The sequence below is a fragment of the Papio anubis genome, chromosome 4 (assembly GCF_008728515.1).
Source record: "Papio anubis isolate 15944 chromosome 4, Panubis1.0, whole genome shotgun sequence".
Taxonomy (NCBI): Eukaryota; Metazoa; Chordata; class Mammalia; order Primates; family Cercopithecidae; genus Papio; species Papio anubis.
This window is the reverse complement of record NC_044979.1, coordinates 148360004-148377788: the sequence shown is the minus strand read 5'-3', so window position 1 is coordinate 148377788 and position 17785 is coordinate 148360004. Positions and strand designations below refer to the sequence as shown.

General features: G+C 50.7%; 1 protein-coding gene across 3 annotated transcripts in view; it reads right to left on the bottom strand.

The window, feature by feature from the left end:
• The window catches only part of PRKAR1B (protein kinase cAMP-dependent type I regulatory subunit beta), a 179516-nt gene that overhangs the window by 147072 nt on the left and 14659 nt on the right, over window positions 1–17785 (bottom strand). For 2 of the 3 annotated variants that reach the window (XM_031665660.1, XM_031665661.1), the window contains exon 2: window positions 16019–16217. In XM_031665660.1, coding sequence (XP_031521520.1) covers window positions 16019–16195 — 177 coding nt within the window. In that variant the 5' untranslated portion in view covers window positions 16196–16217. Of the gene's footprint in view, window positions 1–16018; window positions 16218–17082; window positions 17241–17785 lie in introns of those variants that run through there. The other variant, XM_031665659.1, reaches the window with a different exon arrangement.

The window sequence follows — 17785 nt, the reverse complement described above, 5'->3', positions numbered from 1 at the left end:
GGATGACAGGTGTGAGCCACCACACCCAGCCCCAATGGAACTTTTTTTTTTTTTAAGACAGAGTTTCACTCTTGTCGCCCAGGCTAGAGTGCAATGGCACGATCTTGGCACACTGCAACCTCCGCCTCCTGGGTTCAAGCAATTCTCCCGCCTCAGCCTCCTGAGTAGCTAGGATTACAGACACCCGCCACCATGCCTGGCTAATTTTTGTATTTTTAGTAGAGATGGGGTTTCACCATGTTGGCAAGGCTGGTTTCGAACTCCTGACCTCAGGTGACCCACCTGCCTCCGCCTCCCAACGTGCTGGGATGACAGGGGTGAGCCGCCGCGCCCGGACTCAGGGGGACTTAGCTTTTGAGATCCGTGCCTGAAAGTACTTCACTTCATAGAGGACAGACTGGCCCAGGGCCTCATGGCTCTGGCAAGGACCCTGGGCTCTCCCTTCCCAGGAACCAGAAGCTGCTTTACTTCAAGGAACGAGGTTGGGGTCCCATTCTCTTGTCTACCTGTCCTGGCACGACGGGACTTCCCATCCTTGGCAGCTGAGGAGTCAGACTAGGCAGGATACATGTCATTTCAAACACACAGGCTGCTTCAGGAGGCCTTGGGAGAAAGGGGGGCGGTGAGCAGAGACCCTCCCCAGGACCACGCAGGGGTGACCTCTCACGGGCTCTGCCTGTGCACATGGCAGGCTGTTCTTCCCCTTCCCCTTCCCCTCTTGGGATTCCGGGAAGGCCTCTCATTTTGCAGCCCCCATTTCCTGTCTTCTGTTTTCACACTGATGCGTTGTCTGAGCTGCAGGACGATCGAGGTCGTGGGGCCGGGACAGGCTTTTCCAGGCCAAGACATCTTTGTAACAACACTGTGGGAACAGGGTTTCCAGAAAGCTCCGTGGCCAGAATGTGCCCCAGAATGGAGTAGCCCGGCCCTGGGGATTGTCCTGGTCCTGTCCCGTCCCACACAGGGGGATGAAGTACAGACATCCAGCCCGGAAAAGAAAATATTTGGGCGGAGTCTGGGGTGGAGATGGAATCTAAAGAGATTTTTTTGGACCCAAGTTTATCCTCCCGAGAGAAGCCTACACGCAGGGCTTACCGGCAGTGGAATTCCTCGTTCCTGCCTGCGGCCCGGTTCTCGCTCCCACGGGGACGCAGCCTGCCCCTCCCACTGAAAGGGATTTCTGAGAGGCGGCTGGTCCACCCTGGCTGATGCCTTCGACATTTCTGAGAGGCGGCTGGTCCACCCCGTCTGATGCCTTCCACGAAGGGTGTCTAGGCTTCCATGGGGCTGTCCGCTGCGTGCCGGGCAGGCATGAGTGGTGTTTCTGGACCACCTCCCCCGAGCAGTTCTATGAGCAGCACGAAGACAGCCCCTCTGCACTCTGGGAAACCCTAAGTCTCAAGGGCCAGTTGTATTTGAGGACCAGGGGTCTCCAGGAGAGGGGTCAGATGGTACTAACCCCAGGCCAGGGCCCATAAGCCCACCGAGCAGGGGCAAATCATCCCCAGCCATGAGGTGGAGAAACCGAGGCCCAGAGAGGGTAAAGGATTTCTTCAGGGGAACCCAACCATTCAGTGGCAAGGTTGGAAGAGAAACGCAAGGTCTTCATTTACTGAGCACCTACTGTGTACCAGGCCTCACACAGAGAGTACAGCAAACAAAGGGAAAGAAAAAGGAAAGGAAAGGAGGAAAGGAGAGGAGAGGAGGGCAGGGCAGGGGAGGGGAGGGGAGGGGAGGGGAGGAGAGGGGAGGAGAGGAGAGAAGAAACGAATTAGAAATTAACAGGCTGGGCCTGGCACAGTGGCTCATGTCTGTAACCCCAGCACTTTGGGAGGCCAAGGCAGGCAGATCACTTGAGGTCAGGAGTTCGAGACTAGCCTGGGCCACATAGGGAGACTTCATCTCTATAAAAAATTAAGAAAATTAGGCCGGGCACGGTGGCTCACGCCTGTAATCCCAGCACTTTGGGAGGCCAAGGTGGGCAGATCATGAGGTCAGGAGATCGAGACCATCCTGGCAAACACGGTGAAACCCCGTCTCTACTAAAAATACAAAAAAATTAGCCGGGCGTGGTGGTGGGCGCCTGTAGTCCCAGCTTCTAGGGAGGCTGAGGCAGGAGAATGGCGTGAACCTGGGAGGCAGAGCTTGCAGTGAGCCGAGATCGCGCCACTGCACTCCAGCCTGGGTGACAGAGCGAGACTCCGTCTCAAAAAAAAAAAAAATTAAGAAAATTAAAAATTAATAAAATAAAATAAAAATAGAAGATGAAGATGCAAATCCCAGTGAGGCAGAGTGTACACAGAAGGGTGTGAGCACAGGCGAGGGCCCTGCTCACCTTCAGAAGCAGACAGCACGTCTGTACATGTGCACATGTGCACATCTAGGTAAGTACGTGTGTGTGTGTGTGTGTATCGAGGTCAGTACGTATATGTGTGTGTAACCAGGTAAGTACATGTGTGTGTGTATCTAGGTAACTACGCGTGTGTGTATCTAGGTAAGTACATGTGTGTATCTAGGTAACTACGTGTGTGTGAGTGTGTACATGTGAGTGTGCATGTATCTAGGTAAGTACGTGTGTGTGGATGTGTGCACATCTAAGTATGTGTGTGGGTGTGTGCACATCTAAGTATGTGTTAGTGTGTGTGTATCTAGGTAAGTACATGTGTGAGCGTGCGCACATGTGTGAATGTGTACATATCTATGTATTTGTGTGTACGTGTGTGAGTGTGTACATATCCAGGTAAGTACATATGTGTGAGCATGTGCACATCCAGATAGGTACGTGTGTGAGTGTGTGCACATCTAGGTAAGTACATGTAAGTGTGTGCACATATGTGTGAACGTGTACATATCTAGGTCAGTATGTGTGTGAGCGTGTACACATCTAGTTAAGTGTGTGTGCGAGCGTGTACACGTGCATGCAAACACACCCCTTACATCCACCACTCTCGGGGTAAGCTGAGTATGTCCAGGTGTGTGCACAGCTATGCATCTGGGTAAGTGCATGTGTTTTAATGCATGTGCACACACAACTCCACGTACCCTCCCCCTCGGTGGCAACAGTACATCCTTGCCTGTGTGTGCCTGTGTCTGCATCTGGGCGAGCGTGTGTACATGTCATTCACGCACACACGCGCATGCACTCACTCCCTCACCCACCATTGCAGCTGTCCCCCCCACCCCACCTCTCCCCACACAGCAGCAGCAGCTGGGGATTCAGCCTCTCCCTCCTGGAGGGCAGCACCCCAGCTCCAGCCTGCCACACACAGGGGCACCAGCCTTGTAGTGCGAAGGCGGAGAAGCCTGAGTTCCTAGGATGGAGGACAAGAAAGAAGCAGAAGGCGGGGGATCCACCATCAGAGCCAACGCCGGGAGAACCCGGCACCCTGCCCCAACGCGCAGGCAGCCAGGGCCCACAGGCAAGGTGGGAAGGGTGTGGCCTCAGAGGCATGCCTGGGTTTGCGTCCAGCTCCATGACTCTCCCTGGCTGACCCTGGGGAACCGGCGTTCTCTCTCCAGCACCCATTTTCTCATCTGTAAGATGGGAGTGTCAACATCTCATCTGATCAGGCCTGCGTGAGAATTTGATGAGATAAAGTATGCAAAGCACCACGTGCCGTATCTCGGTGTTCCTGCGTTGGGAGGCACTGACTCCCAAAGCAGGAAGACGCTGATGGTCGGGGCCCCTCCCAATGCAGGAACACCCTGGGTAGGAAGGGCAGAGGGCACGGCTGGAGGAAGGAGTGGGCAGATACCACCTCAGTCCATCACACACTGTCATGGTCACCAAGTAGTGAGCTGGGAGGGCCAGAGGACACTAAAGATCCTCCCTCCCTGCAGAGCTGGGACTTGGGGTTGGAGCTCAATCCTAGATCTCCTCCTCTGAGCTCACCCAAGACAGGATTGTGGTGAGAGGCTCTCTGAGGAAGCAGCCGTGGCCCTAAAGCAAGTGTTGAAGAGCGGCCAGCTGCAGGAGGGGTGGGGAGGACGCGCCAGGTGACAGGACAGTGCTGGCCAGAGCCCTTGGGCGGCCACGGGCTGCAGTGGAAAGGCAGGCAGGAGCCAGACCCCATGAGGCAGGAAGGAGCTTAGATTTGTTAGGAGAGCATTGGGAAGGTTTGGGAAGGTTTTAAGAAGGGGATGCAGTTCCATTTGTGTTTCTGGAAGATGGCTCCAGCTGTGACTGATGTGGAAAATGGAGCACGAGGCCCGATGGGAAGCAGAGAGGCTTCTGCAGTCATTCAGTCAAGAGGACAGTAGCTTGGGCTAGGAAAGGGGTGGCAGGGAGAGAAACAGGCATATTTGATTTGTGTGCCAGAGGTACGATCTCTCTTGGATGGAGAATGTGAGAGAAACCCCACAGAGGAGAAAGGACAAAATGGGGGTCCCCGAATTCCATGAACTGATACAAGTGTGAGGGTCAACCCCAAGTTTCATATGCACAGAACACAGAGAACCATAACAAAGGCGCTGAGGACTGGGCTGCAAGCAAAACATTGTCCGAGTCCCAGATGAGCCCCCAAGCGACCCACACAAGGGTGTGCCAAAGCAGCACTTCAAACGCTTGGAAACGGAACTCGTATTGGCATTGTCACCCACCAAGGGTGAGAGAGAACTTGCGGTCTGAACCTCATCAACTGATTTCCTGCTAAAACAAAAATATCAACATTCTCCGTAAGATTTTAATAGGACCCAAAGTTTGACAACATAATATAGAAAATGTCTAGTATATAATCCAGTTACTTGACAAATTATTCAATATATCAAGAACTAGGGGAGAGTGCCTCTGCCTGGCTGCCACCCCATCTGGAAAGTGAGAAGCGCCTCTGCGCGGCTGCCCCGCCTGGGAATGAGGAGCGCCTCTGCCCGGCCACCGTGCAACCTTCCAAGTGTGAAGTGACAGCCCTGTGAGTGATCTTTTCTGTCTTCCCCAAGTTTGCATTTTTGACATTAAAGTTTACTTTTTAATTAAAAGCTTTAAATTACAGAATTAAAAAAAAGGAACTAGGAAAGTCTGGTCAGCTCTCACAGGAAAAGACAATCAATCCATGGCTGACAACCTCCAGATGCCAGAGATGACGGGATTATCAGGTTAACACTCTAAAGCAGCAATTTTAACTATTTTCCATGAAGTGAAGGTGAATACTCTTGGAATTGGTGGGGGAATTATCAGCAAAGAAATCAAATTTATTTAAAAAGAAAAAAGGAAGAAGAAAGGAGGAGAAGGAGAACAAGAGGAGGAGTAGGAAGAGGAGGAACTACCAAATAAAAAATTTAGAACTGAAAAATAAATACAAATTTTAGAACTGAAAAATAAAGTAACAGAAAATTTAAAATTCACTAGATGGGATCATTTGTAGAATGGATATGACAGAGGATAGAGTTGGTAAGTTTGAAGAGCGACCAACAGAAATCATCCCACCAAAAGGATGGGTCGGCCAGGCATCGTGGCTCATGCCTGTAATCCCAGCACTTTGGGAGGCTGAGGCGGGTGGATCACCTCAGGTCAGGAGTTCGAGACCAGCCTGGCCAACATGGCTAAGCCCCATCTCTAACCAAAATACAAAAATTAGCCAGGCATGGTGGCGCACATCTGCAATCCCAGCTACTCTGGAGGCTGAGGCAGGAGAATTGCCTAAACCCAGGAGGCAGAGGTTGCAGTAAGCCGAGATCACGCCACTGCACTCTGGCCTGGGTGAGAGAGTGCAACTCTATCGGAAAGGGAAGGGAAGGGAAGGGAGGGGAGGGGAGGGGAAGGGAAGGGAGGGGAGGGAAGGAAAGGGATTGATTTAACAGAGCCTCAGGGACTTGTGGGAAAATATTTAAAAATCTAACATTTATGTCACTGGAGTCCCTGAAGGAGAGGAAAAAGAGATTGGTACAGAAAAATATATTTGAAGACATGATGGTTGAAAACTTCTCAAATGTTGAAAGGTATAAATATTCAGATTCAAGATCAAAGGAAAACAAGAGAAACTCAAAGAAAATCAAACTCAGACACATTGTACTTCAACTCTGAGAAACTAAATACTCAGGAAAAATCATGAAAGAAGCCAGAGAAAAGAAATATAAAATAAAGCAAATGAGGATTCAAAAGGCTGATTTGCCATCAGAAACCATAAAGAACAATGGGAAGACATCTTTAAACTGCTGAAATAAAATCACTCTCTACTCGGAATCCTATATCTGCAAACATGTCCTTGTCCTTCAGGAATGAAGATAAACCAAAGAGATTCTCAGATGAAGGAAACTAAGAATCCGTCACCAGCAATCCTGCTCTAAGAGGAATGCTAAAGCAAATTCTTCAGGCTGGTGGGGGAAATGATCCCAGAGGGAAAGAAAAACAATTCAGGAACCACAGAAGAGCGATAGAAATGGTAAATACCCAGGTACATCTTCTAGACTATTTGCCCCTCTTAAATTACTTAAAGTATGTGAAAGTGTTAAAAGTAAAAATTGGCAGGGTGCAGTGGCTCACATCTGTAATCCCAGCACTTTGGGAGGCTGAGGTGGGCGGATCCCGAGGTCAGGAGATCGAGACCATCCTGGCTAACACAGTGAAACCCCATCTCTACTAAAAAACAAAAAATTAGCCAGGCGTGGTGGCAGGCACCTGTAGTCCCAGCTACTTGGTAGACTGAGGCAGAAGGATGGCGTGAACCTGGGAGGTGGAGTCTGCAGAGAGTGGAGCTCATGCCACTGCACTCCAGCCTGGGCGACAGAGCAAGATTTTTTAAATTTTTTTTATTTTTTGAGACGGAGTCTCGCTCTGTCGCCCAGGCTGGAGTGCAGAGGCCAGATCTCAGCTCACTGCAAGCTCCGCCTTCCGGGTTCCTGCCATTCTCCTGCCTCAGCCTCCTGAGTAGCTGGGACTACAGGCGCCCGCCACCTCGCCCGGCTAGTTTTTTGTATTTTTTAGTATAGACGGGGTTTCACCATGTTAGCCAGGATGGTCTCGATCTCCCGACCTCGTGATCCGCCCATCTCGGCCTCCCAAAGTGCTGGGATTACAGGCTTGAGCCACCGCGCCTGGCCAAGAGCAAGACTTTGTCTCAAAAAAAAAAAAAAAAAAAAAAAAGACGCATCATAATATATACTATGCTATATATACTGTATATGCTACATATATAGTAATAAATAGTATTTTCTTTTTTAAAGTGAATAAACACACCAACTAAAAGACAGAAACTGTCAAATCGCATAAAAAATGAAAACCAAGTATATGCTATCTATAAGACACACACTTCACTGATATAGCTAAAATAAGAGGATAGAAAAGATTAATCACACAAATCCTAATAATGTGGCTGTATTAATATCAGATAAAGCAGACTTCAGAACAATGAAAATTACCAGGAACAAAGAGAAACATTGAATAATAATAAGAGGGTTTATTCACCATGAAAACATAGCAACCCCAAATGTATATGCAACTAATAACAGAGCTCCAAAACACATAAAGCAAAAACTGACAGAATTAAAGAAGAAACAGACAAATTTTATTTGGAAGTTTCAATGGTGTTCTTTGGTAGTAGGTATAACAAGGGGCCAAAAAAAATCAGCAAGAATGGGCCAGGGGCGGTGGCTCATGCCTGTAATCCCAGCACTTTGGGAGGCCACGGCAGGCAGACCACAAGTTCAGGAGATCAAGACCATCCTAGCTAAATTTTGAAACCCCTTGCCCTCACTTTGGGTAAAATAATGCTAAAAATTTAGCAAGGTGGTGGCGGTCACTTTGTAGTCCCAGCCACTGGGAGGCTGAGGCAGGAGAACATGGAACCCGGAGGCAGGAGCTGGGAGGAGGCGAGATCAAAGGGCCCACTGCACTCCAGCCTGGGTGACAGAGCGAGACTCTGCCTCAAAAAAAAAAATCAGCAAGAATGCAAAAGACTCTAACCTGAACAACACCTCAAACAACTAGACTTCACCAACATTTACAGAACACACCACCCAACATTCCAGAACACACCATTTCCAGAACACACCACCCAACATTTCCAGAACACACCACCCAACATTTCCAGAACACACCACCAACAGTTCCAGAACACACCACCCAACATTTCCCAGAACACAGCGCCCAACATTTCCAGAACACACCGCCCAACAGTTCCAGCAGAACACATCACCCAATATTTCCAGAACACAACACCCAACATTTCCAGAACACACCACCCAACATCTCCAGAACACGCCACCATTTCCAGAACACACCACCCAACATCTACAGAACACACCACCCAACATTTACAGAACACATCACCCAATATTTCCACAACACACCACCCAACATTTCCAGAAAACACCACCCAACATTTGGTAGAATACACCACCCAACAGTTCCAGAACACACTACCTAACATTTCCCAGAATACTACCACCAACATTTGTGAACATACCCACCAATATTTCCAGAACACACCACCCAACATTTTCAGAACACACCACCCAACATTTATAGAACACACCAACCAACAGTTCCAGAACACAACACCCAATATTTCCAGAACACACCACCCAACATTTCCAGAACGCACCACCCAACATTTCCAGAACACACCACCACTCATTCTGTGAACATACCCACCCAACATTTCCACATACCCACCTTAACATTTATAGAACATACCTTCACGCAACATCTACAGAACACATCACCTAATATTTCCTAGAATATACCACCTAACATTTCCAGAACATACCTACACCTGCACATTTCATAGAACACACCACCTAACTTCCAGAATACACTACCCAACATTTGTAGAATATTACCCACCTAGCATTTGTGAATACACTACCTAAATAAAATCTAGAACACACCACCTGACATTTCCAGAACACACCACCCAACAGCAGCACACATTGTTTCCAAGGGCACATGTGACATTCACCAAGATAAAGCATATGATCAACCATAAACCACACCCTAACCAAATAAAGATTCAAAATCACACAAGGTATGTTCCCTGACCACAATGAAATTAAACCAGAAATAAACAAAAGAGAGATATCAAAAAAAAAATCCCCAAATATTTGGAAATTAGACAACAAATTTCTAAATAAGAGGAACCAAAGAGGAAATCTCAAGGGAAAACAGAAAATATTTTGGGCTAAATAGAAAATACAGCATATCAAGATCTGTGAAATATAGCTAGAACAGTGCTTTAGAGAAAAATCTGTAGCATTATATATTTCTATCAGACAAAAGCCTTAATCATCTAAAATTTCACCTTAAGAAATTTTAAGAATAGATAAAACCCAAAGACTGCAGAAGAAATGAAATAATAAAAATAAGAGAAACCAACAAAATCTAAACAAAAATAGAGAAAATCGATGAAATTAAAATCTAACTCTTTGAAAAGATCAGTAAAATTGATAAACTTTTAGTCAGACTGATCAAGCAAAAAAGAAAAGCCAGAAATTACCATCTCAGGAATGAAATAATACAAACAGTACAGACATTAAAAGGATGAGGTAATATTACTCTATATTCATAAATTTAACAACTTAAGTGAAATGGAATAATTCCTTGAAATATGCAAACTGTGCTCGGGTGCAGTGGCTCACGCCTGTAATCCCAGCACTTTGGGAGGCCGAGGTGGGTGGATCACTTGAGGTCAAGAGTTCAAGACCAGCCTGGGCAACATGGGGAAATCCCGTCCCTACCAAAAATACAAAAATTAGCCAGGCATGATGCCTGCAATCCCAGCTACTCGGGAGGCTGAGGCAGGAGAATCACTTGAACCCAGGAGGCGCAGGTTGCAGTGAGCTAAGATCGCGCCACTGCACTCCAGCCTGGTCAACAAAGCAAGACTCTGCCTCAGAATAAATAAAAAAATAAACAAGCCTCACACTAGAAGAAAATATTTTGTAAATTAAATATCTGACAGTTTATACAAAATTTTGAAACTCAGTAGTAAGAAAACAGACAACCTAATAAGAAACATGGACAAAATACATGAACAGACACTTCACCAAAGAAGATATTTGAGTGGAAAATAAGCGTATGAAAACATCCTCAAGAACTTTAGTCATCAGGAAATGTAAAATAAAACCACTTTAGGGCTAGGCGCGGTGGCTCATGCCTGTAATCCCAGCACTTTGGGAGGCCCAGGCGGGTGGAGCAGCTGAGCCCAGGAGTTCAAGACCAACCTGGCCAACATGGTGAAACCCCATCTCTACTAAAAATACAAAAATTAGCCGGGCGTGGTGGCACATGCCTATAAACCCAGCTACTCGGGAGCCTGAGGCAGGAAAATCACTTGAAAATCACCTGACCCCAGGAGGCAGAGGCTGCAGTAAACCGAGATCATGCCATTGCCCTCCAGCCTGGGTGACAGAGCAAGACTCCATCAAAAAAAAAAAAAAAAAATCCACTTTAGGTGCCACCATATACCTATTAGAATGGCTAAACGTTTTCTAAAACTGACAGTATCAAAGGCTGCCGATACTGAGGAACAAGAATCATGGCTGCTTGGAACACAAGATAGGACAGACATCCTGGAAAACAGTTTGGCAGTTTCTTATAACCATACACTTACCCTATGACCCAGGAATCTCACTACTAAATATTTACTCAAGGGAAATAAAAACCTTCTTCCACATTAAAAACCTGTAAGACGAATATTTATAGCAGCTTTATTTGTAGTCGGCAAAAACTGGAAAGAATCCAAGTGTTCCTAGACAGGGCACAGGACAGACAAGCTGCAATCCATCTATGCAACAGGACACTGCCAGCAATAAAAATGCAGGACCTGCTCATGCAGAAAAACACAGATGAGGCGGGCGCTGTGGCTCGCGTCTCTAATCCCAACACATTGGGAGGCCAAGGCAGGTGGATCACCTGAGGTCAGGAGTTCGAGACCAGCCTGACCAACATGGTGAAACCCCGTCTCTACTGAAAATACAAAATTAGCCAGGCGTGGTGGCACATGCCTGTAATCCCAGCTACTCAGGAGGCTGAGGCAGGAGAATTGCTTGAACCCAGGAGGCGGAGGTTGCACTAAGCTGAGATCGTGCCACTGCTCTCCAGCCTGGGCAATAAGAGTAAAACTCCGTCAAAAACAAAAAAAGAAAGAAAGGAAAGGAAGAAAAGGAAGGCAAGGAAGGGAAGAAAGGGAAGGAAGGGAAGGAAGGAAGGAAGGAAGGAAAAGGAAGGAAGGAAGGAGAAGGAAGGAAGGAAGGAAGGAAGGAAGGAAGGAAGGAAGGAAGGAAAGGGAAAAAGAAAGAAAGAGAAAGAAAAACAGATGAGCCAGGCACGGTGGCTCACATCTATAACCCCGGCACTTCGGGAAGCTGAGCAGGGAGGATCGCTTGAGCTCAGGAGTTCAAGACCAGCCTGGGCAACATGGAGAAACTCTATCTCTACAAAAAACACAAAAATTAGCCAGGCATGGTGGCGGGCACCTGTAGTCCCAGCTACTCGGGAGGCTGAGGTGGGAGGATGGCTTGAGCCTGAGAGGTGGAGGTTGCAGTGAGCTGAAATCATGCCACTGTACTCCAGCCTGGACAACAGAGCCAGACCCTGTCTCAAAAAAGAAGATTGACGGCGTTATTTTGGATAATCTTCGGAAAGATCACATCTTGCTCGCGAAACTCCCACGCTGTGTTTTGCCATCAAATAAGAATTTTTTTTTTTTTTTTTTTTTTTTTTGAGATGGGGTCTCGCTCTGTCACCCATGCTAGAGTGCAGTGGCACAATCTGGGCTCACTGAAACCTCCACCTCCTGGGTTCAAGTGATTCTCCTGCCTCAGCCTCCCAAGTAGCTGGGACTACAGGCGCACGCCGCCACACCCAGCAATAGTTGTTTTTTTTTTTAAGTAGAGACGGGGTTTCACTGTGTTAACCAGAATGGCCTCGATCTCCTGACCTCATGATCTGTCTGCCTCAGCCTCCCAAAGTGCTGGGATTACAGGCATGAGCCATCGCACCTGGCCCAAATAAGGAGTATTTTGTCTGCTTAAGTCTCCACCACAGAAAAACTCACTCATGAAGGCCAGAGCAACAGAGGCCCAGCCCGGATGGCACTCCAAGAGTTGGGTCACCCCTGCCAGCCTGTGTGACTTTATCCCAGGTGCTTTATGAAAGCCTCACGAACATGCACCCTGCTTGGGATACAAGTGGAGAAAAACCCTCCATCAGAGGCTTCTGCCCACCACTCAGCCCTGGCTGGCCTTGAGGGAGTGGCCCAGACCTTGCCCCCTCTCCACCAGGGCTGCTGCCCTACCCAGAGGCACACTTCCTGGTTCTATTGCAAACATTCCACAGCACCTCACTGGTCCAGAAAACACAGCAGAAAATGAGTCTCCACGGAATTTTAGGGCCCTGTTGGGTGGTTTATATTTGGGGATCTCAGCTCCCATCGCAAGCTGAGGGGCATTCTTCCCAGTTAAACACACCCACACGTAGAACACGCACGCGACTTCAAAGACTTCACGAAAGCTCCCCAAAGGTCCTATCGGCTACTGCAGAACACAGAAACAAAAATCACCCGTAATCGTGCCCTGAGACGCCACTCTTATCAACATTTTGGTGGACGCCCCTCAGACTTTTTTCTTTGCATATAACACATTATCGTTGGCATCACTTTCGACAAAAATGGAACTGTACCACAGATCCTATCTTGCAACCTGCTATTTTCACTCAGCAATGGCTTGCTGTTGGAGGAAGGCCTGAGAAAAACTGCCCTGCCCACGCCCAAGAAGGCCGCTGGGATCAGTGAATCGTGTCCCCAAAAATAGACGCTCTGGAGTCCTAACCTCAAGACCTCAGAAGTTGACTTTATTTGGAGGCTGGGTCTTGACGGAGGTGATGAAGTTACAAGAGGTCATTGGTGTGGCCTTGGTCCAGGATGACTGGTGTCCCTGTGAAAAGGGGAGATCTGGACACAGACACTGACAGGGGGCAGAACGCCACGCGAAGATAAAGGCAGGGACCCGTGATGCGTCTGCCAGCCTGGACCACTCAAGATTGCCAGCACCACCCGGAGCGGGGGAGACCCAGAACCTTCTCCCGCCCTACCCCGAAGGAGCCATCCCACCACACCTTCATTTCAGACTTCCAGCCTGGACCACCCAAGATCGCCAGCACCACCCAGAGCTGGGGAGACCCAGAACCTTCTCCCACACAGACCCCGAAGGAGCCACCCCGCCACACCTTGATCTCAGACTTCCAGCCTGGACCACCCAAGATCACCAGCACCACCCAGAGTTGGGGAGACACAGAACCTTCTCCCGCACGGACCCAGAAGGAGCCATCCCACCACACCTTGATCTCAGACTTCAGCCTCTAGAACTGTGGGAAGAGATGTTTCTGTTGTTTAAGATGCCCGGTGTGTGGTACAGTCATCCCCTGGTATCCATGGGAGATGGTTCTAGAATCTCTAAGGATACTAGAACCCATGGATGCCGAAGTCCCTGATATAAAATGCTGTTGTATTTGCATGTAACCTACACACATCCTCCCATATACTTTTTTAAAAAATTTATTTATTTCTGAGACAGAGTCTCGCTCTGTCGCCCAGACTGCAGTGCAGTGTCCCAGTCAGCTCACTGCAGCCTCCGCCTCCCCGGTCAAATGATTCTTCTGCCTCAGCCTCCCAAGTAGCTGGGATTACAGGCATGCACCACCACACCCGGCTAATATTTGTATTTTTAGTAGAGATGGGGTTTCACCATGTTGGCCAGGCTGGTCTCCAACTCCTGGGCTCAAGTGATCCCCCCTCCTGGGCCTCCCAAAGTGTGGGGATTATAGGCATGAGCCACTGCGCCCGCCAGCCCCAATTTTTTCTTTCTTTCTTTCTTTTTTTTTTTTTTTTTTTTTTGAGACAGTCTCACTCTGTCACCCAGGCTGGACTGCAGTGGCATGATCTCAGCTCACTGCAACCTCCACCTCCCAGGTTCAAGCAATCGTCCTGCCTCAGCCTCCTGAGTAGCTGGGGTTACAGGCCTGCGCCACCACGCCCAGCTAATTTTTGTATTTTTAGTAGAGACAGGGTTTCACCACGTTGGTCAGACTGGTCTCAAACTCCTGACCTCAAGTGATCCACCTGCCTCAGCCTCCCAAAGTGCTGGGATTACAGGCATGAGCCACCGCACCTGCCGGCCCCAATATTTAATACTAAAAAAAAAAAAGGAAAGAACTAAATTGTCCATTCACTCATGGGGGAAAGGTCGAAAAACTTTAGTATATCTTTTCCACAGAATATTATGCAGTCACTTAAAGTGAAGTCTTTAAACAAAAGATAAAAAATGAAAAAGATGAAATATAAATTGCATCTATAATGTGACTGCAACTAAGACTTATGTACGTATGTATCCACGTATGTATGTATGCATGTGTGCATATGCATGTGTGTGTGTATGTATTTCTGAGACAGGGTTTCGCTCTGTTGCCCAGGCTGGAGTGCGGTGATATGATCGTGGTTCACCACAGCCTCAAACTCCTGGGCTCAAGTGATCCTCCCACCTCAGCCTCTGGGTAGCTGGGACCACAGGCAGACGCCACCACACCCAGCAAACTTTTTAAATATTTTTGAGAGACAAGGTCGAATTCCTGACCACAAGGGATATTACCACCTCAACCTCCCAAATGTTGGGATTACAGGTATAAGCCACCATATCTGGCCTACAACTACATTTTTATAAAAACAACATTTGAGGGGGAATTCGGTAGAGAGGACTACAGAGCATTTTTATTTCTTCTTTCCACTTCCAACCTTTTCAAATTTTCCTAAATAGGCATGCATTACTTTAAAATGTTTTTTCACGGATTGCTTCCAGGGGAAGAGCTACATTCACTCCTTTGGGTTAGTACTATGTGATCACAGGAGGCCCCTGTCAAAAGCATAAACACCGCTGGATGGGGACGTGGTGGTTCACAGGCGCTCAAAGGCAGACCTTGGCCTGAACTGGGCTTCCCAAGTTCCCAAATGGTCCCCAGGAGAGATGGGCACAGGGGACAGTTAAGTTGTGATAAAAAGACCAAGAGAAGAAACCTTAGGTGATACACAGAGAGCCTGGGGTGGGGCCCAGAACAAGGGTGGGAGGAGCCCACGGAGAGGGGAGCGAATGCAGCGGGAGGTGTCACAGGGACTCCTGTCCCAGCCGCCACTTCCCAGCCACACACTTCCAGGAAAAGAACCCAGATGCAGGAGGCCAGGAAGGGGATGAGAGGCATCATTCCTGGAGAGAAGAGCAGGCCTGGGCTTCTCCCCGACCACACGGGCAGAAGGGCACTTTCCTCTCCCACCGCTGCAAGATTAACGTGGAATCTGACCTCTTAGCCATGGCAGCTATTTTCTCTCTTTTTTTTGAGAGAGTCTTGCTCTGTCGCCCAGGGTGGAGTGCAGTGGTGCAATCTCGGCTCACTGCAGCCTCCACCTCCCGGTTCAAGCGATTCTCCTGCCTGAACCACCCCAGTAGCTGGGATTACAGGCGTGTGCCACCACTCCCGGCTAATTTTTGTATTGTTTTAAGTAGAGACGGGGCTTCGTCATATCGGCCTGGCTGACCTGGTCTGAACTCCTGGCCACAAGTGATCTGCCTGTCTTGGCCTCCCAAAGTGCTGGGATGACAGGCGTGAGCCACCCTGTGGGAGCTATTTTCTTTTATCCCAAGTGCTGACAGCATCTTTAACTAGGCCTGGCCCTCATCTCGGTTCCTCAAGCTGAAAACTGTCGATGAGCCTCACAAGCTACGGAAATACCTGGACCTAAAACCCTGAACCTCCTTCCACGAGAGCTCTGAAGACCTGGAACCCCCTGGAAGCAGAAGGGGGAATTCTGTGGCTCCGAGGACCCCAGCTCGGGGCATGAATCTCAGGAGACCAAACAAGGGAAGGTGGGCCCCAGGTCGGCCTCTCCCCGCGCTTCTCTGGAAGGACCTGCAGGATGGCGGACAGTCTCTGGGGCACCCAACCTTCGAGGACCACAGGATGGAGGGAAGGTTTTCCCGGCTACCGCCTCTGCCCTAGGACACCTGCGAAGGGAAGCAGCGGGCAGTGGGGACCACTCACCTTCTCCAGCTTCTCAAAGTGCTCCCGGAGGAACTTCATAGGGCGCTCGGGCTTGGAGATACAGAGGTGCACGATGCAGTCTTTGAGGACCTGCTGGATCCCGTGCAGTTGCACGTACAGCTCACAGCCCTTCAGGCTCTCATCCTCCTCCGAGGGGCAGACCGGCGGGGAGGCCATGGCGAGGGCGGCTGCTTCCTTCCTGTCCAGAAAACACAGATCCCCAGGCCTGAGAGCTGCCCGGAGCTGCACGCCGGATAAACGCAGGCGGCATGAAGCAGGCTTCTCCCAGGAGCATGGAAGAAAGTCACTGATTCTGCATTTGTCAAAGATCCTTTATTCTGTGGGGCCAGGTGAGGTGTTAAATGTGACGACCCCCAGAGCCTTCCCTCCCAACAGACCCCGGCAGGGGCGGAGGGGGCTCAGACAGGGGTGCGCGGCTGAGAAGCCCCTTCTGCAGTTATGAGGATTCCGGGGTGGGAGGAGTGGGGGGCCCGGCACCCTAAGGGTCCAGCCCGGGGGTTCCTGGGCCTCGCCCTCCTCCATCCCCCCTTTTTGGGGGGGCACTCGTGTGAAATGTGAATGCTGGGGGGCCCCTGCGCGCGGCCTCAGGGGAGGGAGAGATGAGGGTGAGGCTTTGGATGGGCTGGGCCGGCCTCTGCACAGGAAAAGACAGAAACGCAGGTAAACAAGGGAAGCCTGCGGTGGTGGGGGGGTGGGGTGCAGGAGAACAAATGCGGCGGCCACGCAGCAAAGTCACCATGGCCAGGCCAGGCCCGCACCGCACCGCACCGCGGAGCGCAGGACCCCAGCCCCCTGCCAAGCCGCCCCCAGAGTGCCCAGACCACCGGGAAGGCGCTCACCCAGAGACCCCGCGTCCCCTGCCCCCGCCCCGGCCTCTGCGCCGGCGAGGACCCTCCCGGGACCCCCGACCCGGCGCCCCAGGCCCGGCCCCGCCCCGCGTGACCCACTCCCGGTTGGGGGCCAAACCCTCCCAAATGTCCGCATTCCCCGGGGCCTCCCAGGCCCGGGGGTCCCGGCGCAGACCCCAGCCCAGCCCCGCGTACCTGGATGCGCGGTGCCCGAGGCTAGGAGGCGGCTGCGCGGGGACGCGGGGCGCGGGGACGGCGGGCGAGCGAGCGAGCGAGCGGGTCCCCGCACTGCAGCGGCGCCGCCCTCCACGCCCGCCCCCGCGCCGCGCGCAGCTGCTGCACCCCCAACGCCGCCCGCGCGGGCCTGCAGCAAGTCTCCCCCCTATTCATTCCTCCCCGCGGGCCCCCCAACCCTGGCCCACCCAGGCCCTCCCCGTCCCCGCCCCATCCCCCACCGGCGCAGGTTCAGGCGCAGCGCGGCCAGGACCCCCCGCTCTCGCCGCCCCCTGCCCCCTACACTCAGACCCTGAGTCTCCCACCCTGGCTGATGCAGGCCATGGGGCCGCCTGTGATGGCCCGGGCTCCCCCTCCCCCCCATTCACAACCACCGCGGCTGCCTGAGCTGCTAACACCAGGGTCACATCCCTGCATCTGAAGAACTCCCGTACCCAGCAAGCATGCCCGTTCCCTGGGGTCTCGCTCTACCTTAGGGGCCAGAAGGGGGTGGCTAGGTGGGCCCAGCCCGGCTTCCCCAGGTGACTCCCACCGGTTAGGCGCACCAGCTTCACCCCGACACCCAGTGGGAAATCGGGACCTTCCTAAATTCTTTCCCACCTTTCCTGGGGGTCCAGAGGTCATGGAGGCCTAGGAGGAGCCTCTTGGTGACCGTCCTAACCCA